The 16,754-nt window shown below is 40.6% G+C and overlaps 1 protein-coding gene across 3 annotated transcripts in view; it reads left to right on the top strand.

Annotated features, from left to right (window-relative positions):
- Positions 1-459: 459 nt before the first annotated feature.
- KCNMB3 (potassium calcium-activated channel subfamily M regulatory beta subunit 3) overlaps positions 460-16,754 on the top strand; it is a 37,615-nt gene continuing 21,320 nt past the window's right edge. Inside the window, exon 1 of one of the 3 annotated variants that reach the window (XM_040349412.1) lies at positions 460-766. In XM_040349412.1, the coding sequence (XP_040205346.1) occupies positions 700-766 (67 nt within the window). In that variant the 5' untranslated portion in view covers positions 460-699. Of the gene's footprint in view, positions 767-9,397; positions 9,950-10,445; positions 10,611-16,754 lie in introns of those variants that run through there. The other 2 variants (XM_040349410.1, XM_040349411.1) reach the window with 2 other exon arrangements.

The raw sequence follows: 16,754 nt of genomic DNA, 5'->3' as shown, positions 1-16,754 counted from the left end.
CCTTTTCATTTTTTTTCCGTGAAATGTTTAACTTACACTTTAAAGCCATAGATTATCTAGTCTGGTTTCACAGTAATCCCATTGCAATATTTCAGTGAGCTCCACACATTGTACTTGGAGGTGTACTTCCTGTCCTTGCGCTGTGATTTTTCCTCTCTCCATCTCTACTTAGTATGATCAGCCTTGTTATCTTATCTTTGTTATCTAATGGCTAATCTAGGAGCCATAAATATCTTAAATTGTGTGATGTGACCTTTCTGGAAAGTCACAAATCACCTTCATAATACACACTGAAAGCACAGTGGATTAATTGCAAACATGAATTGGATAATGCCTGTGAAATTGTACGTCATTATTTCATGGACACATTCCTGGGAATACTGTTGCATTTCACGGTTTTATTGGCCCCCTAGAAAAGCAAAACCAGATGCCACCTTTTAAAATATGTATGAGCTACTGAGTAGCTAAAGCTTCCTTACTCTTTAACACAAAAAGATTATGTACAAGTTTAGCCTGTTCAGCCAGAGACAACAAAATAGTCATCAATTATTCAGAGGTCAGTCAGCCTGATGTGAAAAAAAAAAAAAAAAGAAAAGAAAAAAATCCCTGGCAAGGCAACATGTTCAGAAATACAAAAGCTTCAGGTCTAAAATTCTTTCAGGGAATATTAAGCAAAGATCAATCAAGGGTGTATGAAGGATGACGAACAAAAAGACATCCACTCAGGACTCAAAACAGTCTGATGGCCCCGTATTCTTGTTTTCGGGTAAAGTATTTCATTTGTTCTGTGTTTGTGTGTTGGGGACTGTGATTAAAAGTGTAGACAGAGCAGCTAGAGAAATCAGAGAGGATTAGATTTTGATTGATACCCAACTACAGATAATCCGATGACAGCCGTTTGTCCAGTCCTTTCAGTAATGGAGGCTAGGGCTTTAGAGCACCTTTATGGACCGACGCTGGTGACATTAAACCTTGCCAGAGACATTTGGGATGTGTTTGTAGTTTCCTGTTGCTATAATTAGTGGGGGATCCACATTGCCTACATTTTTTTTATGTATATATATATATATATATATATATATTTTTTTTTTTTATTATTATTATTATTATTTTTTTTTATTTACATTATGACTTTTTGATGTATGTATTAGTTCTTGGCAGAGAGTTTTTTTTTCTAGAAGTAGTTTTGACTGGTTCAAGAGGAAATTCTGTTTTTTAAAGTTGAAATTTAAGAAAAAAAATCACATTACAATTATTCAATGTCATGAAGTTTGGAAACACTGGTCTATACTATATTGTAAATATATATTAACGTAATCTCAGATAAATAAATCCTTTGTTATGGTGCAGGATGAAGGGTAAGTAAAATGATTTGTGTTTCTACTTCTTTGAAAGTGTAAATACGGTAATCCTATTCTGTCACATCACAGGGCAGAAAACATGTAGTATTATTACACAGGTTTCTTCTTAGAAAAATATGACAATAAATACATGGCAGCTCATTCATCAGTTTTGACAAAAAGATTAAAGAACTTATTCTCATAAAATTTGAGATGACACTTATTTTAAGATTAAGATTTCTGCTTATTTCAGTTTTTTCTTGTTCATTGCTACTATTTTAGTATCTCATTATTTGAGTAGCACTAGACATGTGTACACTGAAATATTTTGTTTTGGAAATTTGCTTTCTTTTGAAAAATACATTTATTTAGTGACTCCCGAAATTCGTTTTTATTTATTTTGTTTCGTTCAAAAATGCATTTGTCCAAAAATCTGAATTAATTAAGGTTGAATCTGTCATTGAAGGCTTATGGTGTCTGTCAAATTTTCTAAGAAGATTCGGCGAAGCAGCGAAACTGTACGACGCCGCAATTGTACATTTCCGGTCGAATGTTCCGTCCTACAAGCTATAGGAGAAGTCTAATGTTGTATGACACTAGTAATAATTATATTTATAAATTATTATTACTAGTCAACCAACATTCAAATTCCTCTATAGCCTATAGGCTGAGCATTTGACCGAAAATGTACGATCGCGGTGTCTTACAGTTTAGCTGCTTGTCAAATCTTCTAATGCCCTGTACACACGATCGGTCAATCCGATGAAAACGGTCTGATGGATTTTTCCATCAGTTATCCGATGAAGCTGACTGATAGTCAGTCGTGCCTACAGACCATCAGTTAAAAAACCGATCGTGTCAAAACGCGGTGACGTAAAACACAACGATGTGCTGAAAAAAATGAAGTTCAATGCTTCCAAGCATGCGTCGACTTGATTCTGAGCATGCATGGATTTTTAACCGATGGACGTGCCTACAGACGATCGGTTTTTATCTATCGGTTAGGTATCCATCAGATAATTTTAAAGCATGTTCAATTTTTTTTAACTGATGGATAAATAACCGATGGGGTCCACACACGATCGGTTTGGTCTGATGAAAATGGTCCATCAGACCGTTTTCATCAGACAAACCGATCGTGTGTACGCGGCATTAGAACTTGCGACAGACACCATAAGCCTTCAATGACAGATTCGACATTTGTATGTTTTTCGCTGCTTCGTCGAATCTTCATGTCGAATGGTCTACCCCAACACTGTCTCTATAATGTTGAATCTTTTCTCTCTATGTTGAATCTTTCCTCTCTATGTAGAATAATCTTGGACTAATAGAGTTTGATTACACACATTCGACCGCAGATTCAATAGACACAGATTGTTATTGTCAGCGTCATGTCGAATCTTCTATCTATATCAAACTGTTGTAGCAACGAAAATGTCAGATCTTTTGAATTACGGATTCTGCACGTTCGTTTTCGTTTGTTAAAACAATAACGAAAATACCCGAAATTCGGACGAAAATGCATTCGGACAAAAACGAATGCACATGTCTAAGTAGCACCATATCTGGGTTTACTCACAAAAGCAAGGTGTAATACGTTATACAATTACTTTTGAACTGATCCTTACAAAAAATGAAGTCTATTCAATGCTATAAGTTATTGCACTTGGTCTGATATCTTTATCTAGACTGTTTTACTAAATAGAACTGACAAGGGTCAACCAACATATTTAATTGCTTATTTCAAACAAACTATAAACGCTGTGTCTGAAACCAACCTGTCTAGTCAATCATCCAGCAGTCTCTTCAAAAAGAACTGTTCCCAGCATCAAGCAACATCAATCAGGGAGCTACTAATGTTATCCAGCAAACTTTGCAACTGTATTAAAATGTTTTACCTTTTTAGATAAATGTATGACCCAGTGGCAAGTATCAAACCAGTTGGCAAGGTGAAGGGGCAGTCAAAATCATGGCAGATACCAGGAGTTCTATTTGCCAGGTATCAGGATGAGAGAAACAGGAGACAGAGTCAAGAGTTTAAAGGTCGGGCCAGGCTGAGTTTATTTAAGCTCAAACAATAAAACTCAGAAACAGAAATACAGTAAAGAACACCAAATAAATTGCACCCAAGAGCCAAACTATACTCTATAATTAGCAATCATATGTTTTTGAGTAGCCTGGTGCCCTTTTAAAAAACCAGTCCAGGCAAACAATGGCTTCTGGGACAGGTCAGAGCGATTCTCATTGGTCAGTGCTGGCACAGATCATTGCTCTGTTCGGTCTTGGCGGTCCTGCAAAAAGAAGGGGGAGAAAAACAGGGATTTCATATCCCCAGATTGCTGCACCAGCTGCGTGTGCACTGCCTGTACTATTTTTTTAAATAGCGCCAGACTACTCAGAAATATTTAATTATTCGTTATAGAGTATAGTTTGGTCTTTGGGCGCAATTTCTTTGGTGTTCTTTACAGATTTACTGTTTCTAAATGTTATTGTTTTGAGCTTGAGTGAACTCAGCTTGTTCGAACCTTCATTTTAACTCTCGACTCTGTCTCCTGTTTCTCTCATCCTGACACCTGGCTTGTAGAACTCCTGGTACCTTCCTAGATGCAGACTGCCCTTCACCTGAAAAGCTGGCACTGGGTCATACAAGTGCCAGCATTATAGTGATTTTTGCATATATTTTATCTATTTATTACTATTAGGAAAAACATAAAATAGAAATACTATACATGATACATTCTATGGGGAGAACATCTGGGGAGTCATCTTAAAGCGTGTCCTGGTAGATCATAAACTTATGAATAGCATGCAATGCCAAGCTACAGTTTCTAAAGCAATAAGCATATTTTCTTGTCTTAAAATAGGTATAGACTCAAGAGAGAGAGACATAATTATGCCCCTGTACAAATACTTAGTAAGACCTCATCTGGAATGTGCAGTTCAGTTTTGGGGATCAGTTCATGAAAAGGATATCAGAGAACTGGAGAAAGTGCAGAGAAGGGCAACCAAACTGATAAGACTCATGGAGGAGCTAAAATATGAGGAGAGATTACTTGAAATGAATCACCAGTATTTGGTCCATATAGTGAACCTGGTGCAAAACTATTGACTTTAATATTAGGACACTTACCTGTCCACGAATCCAGAGGTGTCTTCACACCAGCCGATTTTTCAATCGGCTCTCAGGTGATACTGCTGCCATTTCTTGTAAGGTAAACCATCAGTGAAGCCTTGCTACGTCAGTCGGTTACCTACTGCATATGTGCGAAGCACTACCTACTACCTATGCGCAAATCACACTGTGCTTTGGGGTCGGCCCAGCGGCGGGGGAAGGATGAGGGGGGCCAAACTTCCAGGTGATTTGGCCACAATGAGATTAGCCCAGAAGTGGGAGTTGGTACCCGTCAAAACCAGGGAGGAGGAGGCGGCAAACAAGTTGATCTTCCCTTTTGGGTGGAGCTCTGCTTTAAGGTCAACATAAAAGACAAGGGGGCACTCTTTATATCTGTAGGAAAAGAGGTTTAGCTTCCACCTAGGAAAAGACTTCTTCACAATAAGAACTGGGAAATGTGGCACAGTCTGCCTTTGGGACTAGTTCTGGCCAGCTCAGACAACTGATAAAAAAAAAAGAAGAAGCTGAATAAATATGAAAATGAACAGGTTATAAATTGATAATAAAAGAGAAGTATGAACCCCCCCCCCCCCCAAAATCATACTTACCTAGGTGGGTGCAGCATTGGTCAGACAAATCCCCTACTAATGCAACAGCTCTGCATTCTGCAGTTTAAATCAATATAATGACCTTAACCCTGCTCACATTTATGCCCCGCCTCTTTTTTTTAATCATTCCAATCAGTGTTTCTGCTGCCTGTGCGCTATAGGTTTTAGGGGAGGGCTATCCAGCACGTTCCCATGCCATCTACTGTGGATGCCCCAGAACTGACTCTGCAAACTGCATGTCCCAGCACTCACTCTAGGTGTTAGGCTTTTGTTTGTGAGAGGGGCAAGTGCTGGGTGGGTTTGGGTGAAACAGGAAATTGCAGAGGAAACCATATATGCTGCAGTATATCATGTAACCACATTATGTCCCTGCTTTAAGGTGTTTTTCATGATTGCTTATTGGGGTAAGTGGGGGCAAAGGGGTATTTGGGGAGTAGGCAGAAGCAACGTAATCACTAAGGAAGTTAAAAATAAATAGTTTTGTGTTGACGCATTACATGGATTTTGTTTTGTTTTCCTATATGCTCCTGCTACCTGCCTGCTCTGCTTATGTAGGCTGTATGGAGTTTCAATAAGAGAGAATATGAAGTACCCCATTTATCCCTAATCTCAACTCAGCCGTTAGTGTGTAAAGCCAACCAAAGATGGTTCAAATCTCTGCCAGTTCAGCAGTAATTGGCTGAGATTCGAACCATGTATAGGCAGGCTGAATAGCCACTTGAGTACAACCAGCATGCCAGATTTGAAATGTAGTTATTGCAAGCAGCTGTTATCGTCGTTAGCAATAATCACTGTCTTCTCACTGTCACTGTCTTCTCTGATTGGTTGAGAGGTGGCAAGATGATGTCACATCTCTGACTCAGCCAATCAGAAGAAGCTTTGTATTCACTGACTGAATACATCACTCCTTCTGAATGGCTGAGCACCCCTGCTTTAGACTCTCCTGTGTTCTGGATTTGATACAGGAAGTCTCAGCTTGCACCCCTAACAGTGCAGTATGCTGTATGTAGCCACAGCTTTATACCGCACATCCAGCGGCTTCATAGGTTAATGAGGAACATAATTTGTTTGGGCCAGCTTGTGTGAAAAGCTGGAGTTCTTCTTTAAAAGAGAAGTATGGGTTTGTTTGTTTTTTCCCTATCATACTTACCTAGGTGGAAGCAGCATCAGTCCAATGCTGCACCTGTCCCTCGCTGCCTCTTCACTGAGAACTGAGCGATCGAACACTGCTGATGACTCAGTTCTCACAGCTCCCCGAGCAGAGAGCTGCTGACTGTCAATCAGCATCTCCGCTCTGCTCCTCCTCGCTCGCTGGAGCGCTGAGCTGTGAAGGGGCGGAACGTCCGTCTCAGCGGCTCGCTGAGAGGCTGAGACGGGTGTCAGTCCAGGCACCTGGTCGATCCCGACTTCCATTGACGTAATGACAAGGAATGACTGATTCCTGTGATGTCAGCAGAGAGCAGACTTCAGACCGCTCGCTTCTGAAAATGGGTCACAGGAGTGCAAAAACAAATTGCACTCCTGTGACCCATAGGAGAAACCCAGCCAAACAAGCTTAGGCTGGACTTCTCCTTTAAATTGCAAAGAAAAAAATGTTTGCAAGACAATCCCAGAACTTAGGGGTTTCCAATAACATGTTGACTGCTGAACCACATTCAAAAAGATGTATTTAATATTCAAGCATGAAGCTAGCCACAAGCAGGGAGAACAATACAGTACATGGTGATACGTTCAAAATAAATCACTACTTTAACTGGCAATAACTGGCACTGTACCCAAATTAAATTTATATCATTTGATCACTACATGTTTTTTTATTTTTTATCATATAAATGAAAAAAGAAGACTGAAAATTTTGAAAAAAAAAACAAAAAAAATATTCTACTTTCTGTTACAAAACATATTTAATAAAATAATTTTTTTTCACAAGCTTATGAAAAATGGAAAAAGAAAAGTTTTTATTTTCCAAAAACATGTTGCAACAAATGAGATCCACAAAATACTCGCCACGCCTCTTGGGAAATACCTTGGCGTGTCTACTTTCCAAAAATAGTTAATTTGTTTGTACTATCCTGGCATTTTAGGGGGCTTGTGATCTGAACGAACAATATATCCTAACAGATTCCTCCATTCACATTGATCAATGTGGTTTAAGAAATCTCTGCCAGAAAAAAGTGAACAAAATATATGCCGAGAATAGGAACTACTGCCATCTGACCACCCACGCTCCTAATGCTGAGCTCGCACACTTTTTTTTTAAACTGGAGATTTAGATCTCCCACTGCAGCTCTGCAGGCATTGACATATGAGAGCAACATCCTGCCGCTGTCAGAATACACAGATCAGTGCTGTGCTGATTGGCATTCCTGAAAAGCAAATTACAACAGGTAAGAATAACACACAGTAACAATTTAACATTAAAGGGTCACTAAAGGCAGACATTTTTTTTTTTAAATAACAAGCATGTTATACTTACCTCCACTGTGCAGCTCATTTTGCATAGAGTGTCCCCTAACCCTGTCTTCTGGGGTCCCTCGGCGGCTGTCTCGGCTCCTCCTCGCAAAAGATTTCTACCTTTATGCGAGCAAGCTCGCATGGTGGAAAGATTTTGCGAGCGCGCTCCCATGATACAGCGGCGGGCATAGCCGCCGACTGTATCATTCGGCCCCGGCGCGCCGCGTCATCCGCTGTGATTGACAGCAGCGCCAGCCAATGGCTGCGCTGCTATCAATCCGTCCAGCCTAGCCAATCAACGGCCAGGCTGGGAACCGAAGACCATCACATGGATGCGCGCGGGACTTTTGAGGGGTCAGGTAACTAAAACGGGGGTTCGGGAGGGGGGGGGGGCGGTACCATTGTTTTTTTTTTCACCTTAATGCATAGGATGCATTAAGATGAAAAAACATTTACCTTTACAACCCCTTTAACTCAATAAAACAACTTTTTTTTAACTTTTGTTATTTAACTTTTCAGAGCAATAACTTTTCCAGCCTTTGATTTTAGGCAGGTACACATAGGATACAGAGACCAGAACAGCTGAGATCCGTCAGCACTAGGCTGGGATCAGTGCGCCCCTTAAATAGGCTGTCTGGCGCCAAGGGGACACGTGGGCGCGCTCCCGTGAATGTGCACGCTCCTCCTCGCATGCGTATTGGTAAATTAAGTTCCTTGTGCGCATATGCTTGCGCGTGTGCGCCCGGAGTGCTCTGACAGTTCTCTTACACTCAACTTCAGGGTGTCTTCTCTGTGACATAAATCCAATTACCCCTTTCAAAAAACATCAAGCTCACCTGTCTTTGCTCCCCTGGCACCATCTTGCAGATCTAATCCTTCCTCGATACACTTGATTGCCCCAGGGCTTGTTTTTTTTACCAACAAAAACTGATGACTTACCTTTCTATTGCCGCAAAGAGCCATTGCCAGAGCCTGGAAAAAGCCCTCTGTTTCCATTGCTGTGGTGAGGAGCATATTAATTGACCTTACGATTAATGAGAAAATGTTGAGTAGTCTACATGACTTCCATGCCAAATTTCTAAAATTTGGTCTCTTTGGTGGTCTTACGCTCTCCCCACATTGCATTCGAGCAGGCACTTAATGATTTGGCCTAGATCCTATCCTTTGGGTATCTTACCCTCTCTTCCGCCTCTCTTCCTTTTGTCCCTTTCCCCCCTCTTCCCCCCTTTTGTCTTCTCTCATGTTCTTGCTCTCTCTCTCTTTTTTATCCTTTCCACAACAGGCTTCACCCTCTTTTTTTCCTGATATGTGCCGATGCCTTTAGACTTTGGTCAGTTTTGCAGGCCTGTGCCACGGGGTCATACTCTGAGCACCTATTCTACATAATAGACCTGTTTTTGGTTAATTTATTGATGTTCTCTGTAATTCTATGTTTTTCAATTGATCCCCCTGTGTGGGCAACCTGTTGCTCTGAATTCGTGCATCTTTCAATAAATTGTATCAGAAACAGTAAATAAAAGGCACTCAAAAGATTAAATAGGTAAAATACATCAAATCATATGGTGATAAATGCAAACATATGATAACAAATATGATTAAAGTGCTGGTGCTGAATAAAGTATATTAATAAATACAAAATATAATATACAGTGCTCAAACAGATTAAAGGTGCTAAGTATTTCAAAACAAGTACAATAATTTAGGATTTTATGAATTAATGGACTAGTTTTGAAGCAATTAGCAACTTTAATCTGTTTGGCACTATATGGTATGTTTTGTATCAGTTTCTAATCTTTGTTTTATATGGCATGATGTTCAACAGATCTAGAAATACATATGTAAACAATCATTCCTTGTTTAATTCAGATTTGATCTGCATCCAGCAGAAAATGGCTGAGAAACCCTGGTGTAGCAGCACAGATGCGAATATGACGTGCGATTCCTCTGACTCGACATGTGAGCCAGCTGTACAAGAAGTCAGAATCTTCCCTTCCAGTCCATACCGTGCTCTTGAGACATTAGAATGTCTCAGTGGGATAAGGGTTTCTATAGAAACATGTCAGTGCCTGATATAGAAGCACCCAGGTGATCAAATATGCTTTTCATTACACAAGCCTTAATTAGAGGCCTGTTATCTTCACTAGAGACAAACTCTTTCTTGGCACTAAAGCAGCTAATCTACTTTCCTTACTTTTCAAGCGTATTAATTTGGGACAATTTAACGACAGCACATATAAGCACTTGGAAAAGTATCTAAGTGGTCCCTATTCGGAGGTGATGGCCAAGACATGGAGTTAGCTGTCTGTCTGTGTTACATACTCTGGACTGATGGCAATATTCCGAGAAAAGATGTGGATGCCGCCAGTAGCCCACAGGCAGTCATTTAGCGTGCCCATCCAGATTACACTACAGGGCAGCCGCAGACGTTACTTGAGGTGAGAGGTGTTTCTGTTTTTAGATAAATTCTTGATTAGCTTTCAAGTTACAGATATCATTCACCAATCAATATGTACCTAGATGGGAACAGATCTCAGCATGTGTGGCACACAGACAGAGGCATCAGCTGAATGATTTTATCCAATGTTCCATTCCATGTAGAGATGACCAGAGCAAGGCCAGCAAGTCATGACATTTTTCAAATTGATACGCATGTTCAATAATTGCTTAGTAGTCTAATTGCTTTTACATAGTCAATAGGCAGATTATCAGATTTTATTCAAAAATGTCAGATTGTATGCTTTGTGAGTTTTAGTTTTATTTATTGCCCATAGACAGGCAGGGAGAGATTTAGTGCCGAGATTGGGTACCACAGACACCTCTTGCAATCTCTCTCTTCGATTTCTCCAACCTTTTGAAGCTGTGAATGCCGTACTTGTTGTAAAATGTCTGCATGTGGCAACAATCTGTGCTAAACTTGTATGAGCTCACAAGAGATGCTTCATTTGCTTGCCTTATTCTCTTGTGAATATTGAAACGTGAATACTTGTTTTTCTTGTATACAGCTGGGTTTATGTTGCAGTGTTTTAATCAAAAGCTTACTAAAATATTATTTAGGAAAGTAGGTTCAGCAGGTTTGGATTCATATTTTGCAATGAGGTAAGTTATCTTTTATAAAAGGTAGAGATGACAGTTGTTAAATGGCTCTTTATTGTTTGTGATAATTGCTAAGCTTTTCTAAATCTTTCATTTGTTTCTGCTAAATTACATTTATAGCATTTCATTTTCTCGTGGCTAAAAGCTAATTTCCACCTTTTTGGTATATTGGCTATGTCAAGCAGAATAAAGAAAATGATAAGCAATATGCTTATCTTGTTCCTTTAGGTATGCAAATTCTTCAACAACTTTTTGGTGCTTATTTTGGTTTTCCCGGGACAGGTGCCATTTCTGTAGCAACGGACCATGTTATTTTGTTCCCACAAATAATTTGACAGAAAAGGATTATGTATGACATTACAACAAAAAAAACATTAAAAATATAGCACAGCTGAAAATGTGAGTGGATGAAGTATTGTGTCTAGCCAACAATCTAATAACCTTTTGCCAAACGTGGTAGTTTAAATTTACCAAAACTAAGCTTAGACTTGTAATAGCCAGTCTTAAAAATATTGAACATTAGGGAAGGACATAAAGGGATTTATTTACTAAAGGCAAATCCACTTTGCACTAGAAGTGCACTGCAAGTGCAGTCGCTGTAAATCTGAGGGATAGATCTGAAATTGGGGGAAGCTCTGCTGATTTTATCATCCAATCATGTGCAACCTAAAATGCTGTTTTTTATTTTCCTTGCATGTCCCCCTCGGATCTACAGCAAGTGCACTTGTAGTGCAAAGTGGCTTTGTCTTTCGTAAATAACCCCCAAAGTGTGTCAGAGGTGCGAGATAGGCAGAGAGTAAAATTGTCCACAGTGTTAATTAGCAAGTGAGTTGTCCATCCTCAGAGGTTTAAAGCGTTTGTTACTCCAACACTTCATATCTATGATATATGCATGTACCTGTATGTCTGATAAAGTATCATTTTCTCTTTGTATTGCTTCCTTTATGTGAAATCCCTGGTGTTCCTGCTAGTCCCCTTGCTTCCCTACTAGTCCCCTTTTTTCCCCTTGCTCGGTGTGCTGCTGCCACACCCCCCCCCCTCCAACACTTATACAGCTGAGAACAGAGGGGATGTGTACACTTATAAAATAGGTATTTATAAAAAAATTATATTTATACAAAAATGTTTTGGCTTTCATTTCTATTTTAAACTGAATGGGCTGTTTTACAGGATGATCGTCTACAGTCACATTAAGGTTAACAAGGGCACATTATATGCCTAAACACCCTGATGCCTCGTACACACGACCGGTTTTCCTGACAGGAAAACTGCCATGAGAGCTTTTGGCCGGGAATCCGGGCTGTGTGTATGCTCCATCGCAGTTTTCCCGACAGGAAAACTGCGGGGGAAAAAAGAGAACGTTTTCTTTTTTCCCGCCGGGATTCCCGGCGGACTTTATCCCAGCGGGAAAACCGGTCGTGTGTATGCTTTTCCGAGGGGAAAAAAAAAACGATTTGTTTTGTCCTTGTTTTTCTTTGTATAGTGGAATCTTTGACCCTGCAGCTTGTTTGGTATGCCTGTGTATGGTTTTAATGACCATATACATCTTGTGAACTAGTGGTAATGTTGCTATATCACTTTCTGTGGTCTAAAATAGCTCTGAATTACATGTACATCATGCAGATTGTTCCACGCTGCTTCCGTGACTGATGTGTCCACGGATAATACTCCATATTCCCATTGCACATGTTTCAGGAATGAACTCTCAATATTACTGGGTGCTGCAGCAACCACCAGCTGGATACTGGAGCATACACAACATATATACAATATTCACCAGCACACCAAGGATCTTCAATTGTGTCCAAACAATTTTTATTGCAGAAAGATCACATCACAAACAGCGTAGTGCAAAATTTTGGAGCTGCGCAGGGCTCCTTCATCGGGCATGTGATGAGTGTGATAATCACATGCCTGATGAAGGGGTCCTGCATGGCTCTGAAATTTTGCACTACATGGTTTGTGATGTGATCTTTCTTCAATAAAAATTGTTTGGATGCAATTGAAGATCCTTGGTTTGCTGGCGAATATTTACATTACGCTGTGTCTCGTGAATTACATCATGATCACAATATCTACAAAGCTGTTATGAATTAATTTAATTCATAACAGCTGTATTTCCTGCAGAATGAAGCAGTGATTGGCCCACAGCTATCACATGGTACCTGGGCCAATCACAGTACTCTGTACAATGTGATTAGTTGTAGCCAATCACAGATCACTAGTAATCACAGCTGTCATGAATGTAACCCAAAGCATTGCTGTTACAATGATCATCACTGTAACAGCAAACTATATAAAAATATAAAATCCTGATCAGCCCCCTCCCAGAGTAGTACAGTGTTACTATGGTGACACTGAACTAATCTGATGAGAGTATGTAAAAAAACATGCCTCTTATTAAATACCTCAGACTGTCGACTTTCCAAAAAATTGGGGGGATTTGCACTGGCATTTTAAGGGCCTTATGCTGCGTACACACGACCGTTTTTCAAGACGTGAAAAATGCACTTTTTTAAATGTCATTAAAAACGATCGTGTGTAGGCTCCAGAGCATTTTTCTCAACGTGAAAAATGGGCATTAAAAATTTAGAACATGCTCTAAATTTTGAAAAATGATCGTGTGTAGGCTTTAACGACGAAAAAAAAAATGCAAGAAGCAAGTTATGAGACGTGAGCACTCATTCTGGTAAAACTAGCGTGGAGATGGCACATTCGTCACGCTGTAACAGACTGAAAAGTACGAAGACTTAAAAGCGTGAATCGTCTCTTACCAAACTTTTACTAACACCAAATCAGCAAAAGCAGCCCAAAGGGTGGCGCCATCTGAATGGAACTTCCCCTTTATAGTGCCGTTGTACGTGTTGTACGTTACCGCGCTTTGCTCAAGCATTTTTTTTTTCACGATCATGTGTATGCAAGGCAGGCTTGACAAGAATCACGTCGAGAAAAACATATTTTTTTTGCTAGGACATTAAAAGCGGTTGTGTGTACGCGGCATTAGGAGATTACATAGGATGTCAGTACATTAGAATTGATACATTTTCAAATGTATACAGTCAGGGCTCAAAATTTCAAGCCCTGAGCTTCTAGCCAGGCCTCAAGTGTTACTCGCCACCAGTTGCCTCACCTAACCCTTACACTGCCCCGCCCCTAATTCCGCTGCTAAAAACGCCCTTGTAGATTATCTCTTGGAATGACACTGTTAAATGTTTTATGCCGAATCAAGTTACACAATTAAATATTACCAACAAAAACTTTAACACAATGGGACAGGGCACTGAGGCAGACCAGAGGGACAGGGCACTGAGGCAGACCAGAGGGACAGGGCACTGGGGAAAACCAGAGGGACAGGGCACTGGGGCAAACCAGAGGGACATGGCACTGGGGCAAACCAGAGGGACATGGCACTGGGGCAAACCAGAGGGACATGGCACTGGGGCAAACAAGAGGGACATGGCACTGGGGCAAACCAGAGGGATATGGCACTGGGGCAAACCAGAGGGATATGGCACTGGGGCAAACCAGAGGGACATGGACTTTTTTACTTCTGCAAATATTGCTTTCCCTCTTCTTGTGTACTAGACTCCCTCCTCCTCCTCTGCCTTCTCTCTAGAACCAGGTCTTTTCCCCCATTCTCTTGCTGTCTCCTCTGCAACCCCCATCCATCCTCCTCTCTCTCTCCCTCTCCTATTCTACCCACTCTCATAATCAGGAGCCCCTGTGTGTGGCTCCACACTTGCATGTCCCCACTTCCCCCTTTCATTGTCGGGCAGTGAGGAGAGGAGCTGCAGCACAGCGGGAGGGAGTACAATCCAGCACCGAGATTCACACACCTGCATAGCCATTGACACCACAACACAGCACACACTGACACCGCACAGCATACTGCCGCTCTCTTGTCAGGGCAACTCTTGGTGAGCGCTGTGCTGCACTGCCTACCTGGGACACCCAGAGTGGTGATAATCGCAGTCCTCCTGCTCACTTGTTCCTTCCTGCTCTCCAGCTAAATTGGTCAGGTTGGGAAGCCAAGCGCAGAGAGGTCATACTATCAGGTCCCATGGCTTAACGAGAATTGTAAGGAGAGCACCTGTGTACTGCTCTGCATGTGTGCGGCTCCCCCGACTACTTTTCCTGGGCACTCACCTTTCCTCTTCGGCCGCCAATCGCAGCGTGGCTCTAAGTGTAGGCACAGATTGAACTGTTGGTCATGCAGAACTGTTATCACTCGCCCCCATCTTAAATCCACTCGCCAAATGCTAGCAGGCGAGTGGAAATTTTGAGGGCTGTATACAGTATATAATAGAGTTTATAGACGTTATACCTTTCACACAAACCAATATACACTTATTGGGATTTTCTTGTTCACAAGACATGTCGAAGAATACACTTTGGCCTAAACTTATGAAGAAATTTGATTTTATTGGATATTTTTTCTAACAGAAAGAAGAATACCACATTTTTTCAATTTTTTTTGTTCATATAGCAAAAAATAAAAAACCCTAGTGGTAATAAAATACCCGTTTGTATTTTTTACTCTCATGTACTAATAAAATGTATTAAGGTTCATTAAAGTTTCCAGCTCTATCTTCTGAAATGGTGATCAAATACCAACAAAAGAAAGCTCTATTTGTGAAAAAAAAATGATATCAATTTCATTTGGGTACAGTGTTGCATGACTATTCAATTTCCAGTAGTGCAGTGCCTAATAGCAAAAAATGGTCTGGTCATAAAGGGGGTAAAATCTTCCCAAGCTGAGGTGGTTAATGTATTAGAGAGCAAAACAAAACAATGTGTTGGAAAAAAAAGATTAAACCATTAAAAAGGCAGACTTAGGCCTCGTACACACGACCGAGTTTCTCGGCAAAAAACAGCAAGAAACTTGCTGGGAGATATTTTTTTGCCGAGGAAACCGGTCGTGTGTACATTTTCGTCGAGGAAACTGTCCAGAATCTCGACAAGCCAAAAAGAGAGCAAGTTCTCTATTTCCTCGACGGGAATGGGGAAACTTGCCTTGTCGAGTTCCCTCGACAGCCTGACAAGGAACTCGACGAGGAAAACTATGTGTTTCGCCCGTCGAGTTCCTCGGTCATGTGTACGAGGCTTTAGAACTGAATAAACCAGTAAACATAGCTTTTCTGAATTTCTACAAGCATAAATTAAATACAAACGGTTTGTAGATTTTTGTAGTGTTTTACCAAAGGACCCCATCGCCTTGTCTAAATTGATTGCAACCCTGTATGTAATAGGCCTGTGGAAAGGGAGGATGTTTGGAAGCTTGGTAGGGCATAGCTGCATCTACATGCACTTTTGCCATGTGCATGCAGAGATTTCCAGGGTCAACTGCTTATTCAGAATGTAGTGTATACCTACCAGCCATTCAATTACACCCTCTTATTCAGAATGTAGAGTATACCTCCCAGCCCTTCACTGACACACTCTTATTCAGAATGTAGTATAAACCTCCTAGCCCTTCCAAAGATGCCCTGTTATTCGGAATGTAGTATATCCCTCCTAACTTCTCCAATGTCTCCTAATTCAAAATGTATAACTCGTAGCCCTTCCAATGAGACCCTCTTATTGAAAATTTAGTACATACCTCTTAGTTCTTCCAATGACACCCTGTCTTTCAAATGGCACTCTGTAATTCAGATGTCCGTACATACCTCCTAGCCCTTCCAATGATGCCCTCTTATTCAGAACTTAGTATATACCCAATAGTCTTTTCCAAATTCCAATTCCATTCTTTATTTCTTTTTTTCCCCAGAATTTCCAATAATGAAGATACAGTGCCTTGAAAAAAAGTATTCATACCCCTTGAAATTCTCTACATTTTGTCATGTTACAACCAAAAACGTAAATGTTTTTTATTGGGATTTTATGTGATGGACCAACACAAAGTGGCACATAATTGTGAAGTGGAAGGAAAATTATAAATGGTTGTAAAAAGGTTTTACAAATATATGAAAAGTGTGGCGTGCATTTGAATTCAGTCCCTAGTCAATACTTTGTAGAACCACCATTCGATGCAATTACAGCTGCAAGTCTTTTTGGGTATATCTCTACCAGCTTTGCACATTTAGGGCTAGATTCACATATATCTGCGGCGGCGTAACGTATCGTCTTTACGTTACACTGCCGCAAGTT

The sequence above is a fragment of the Rana temporaria genome, chromosome 4 (genome assembly GCF_905171775.1).
Source record: "Rana temporaria chromosome 4, aRanTem1.1, whole genome shotgun sequence".
Lineage (NCBI taxonomy): Eukaryota > Metazoa > Chordata > Amphibia > Anura > Ranidae > Rana > Rana temporaria.
The sequence above is the reverse complement of the archived record's forward strand: the minus strand, read 5'-3'. Positions and strand labels throughout refer to the sequence as shown.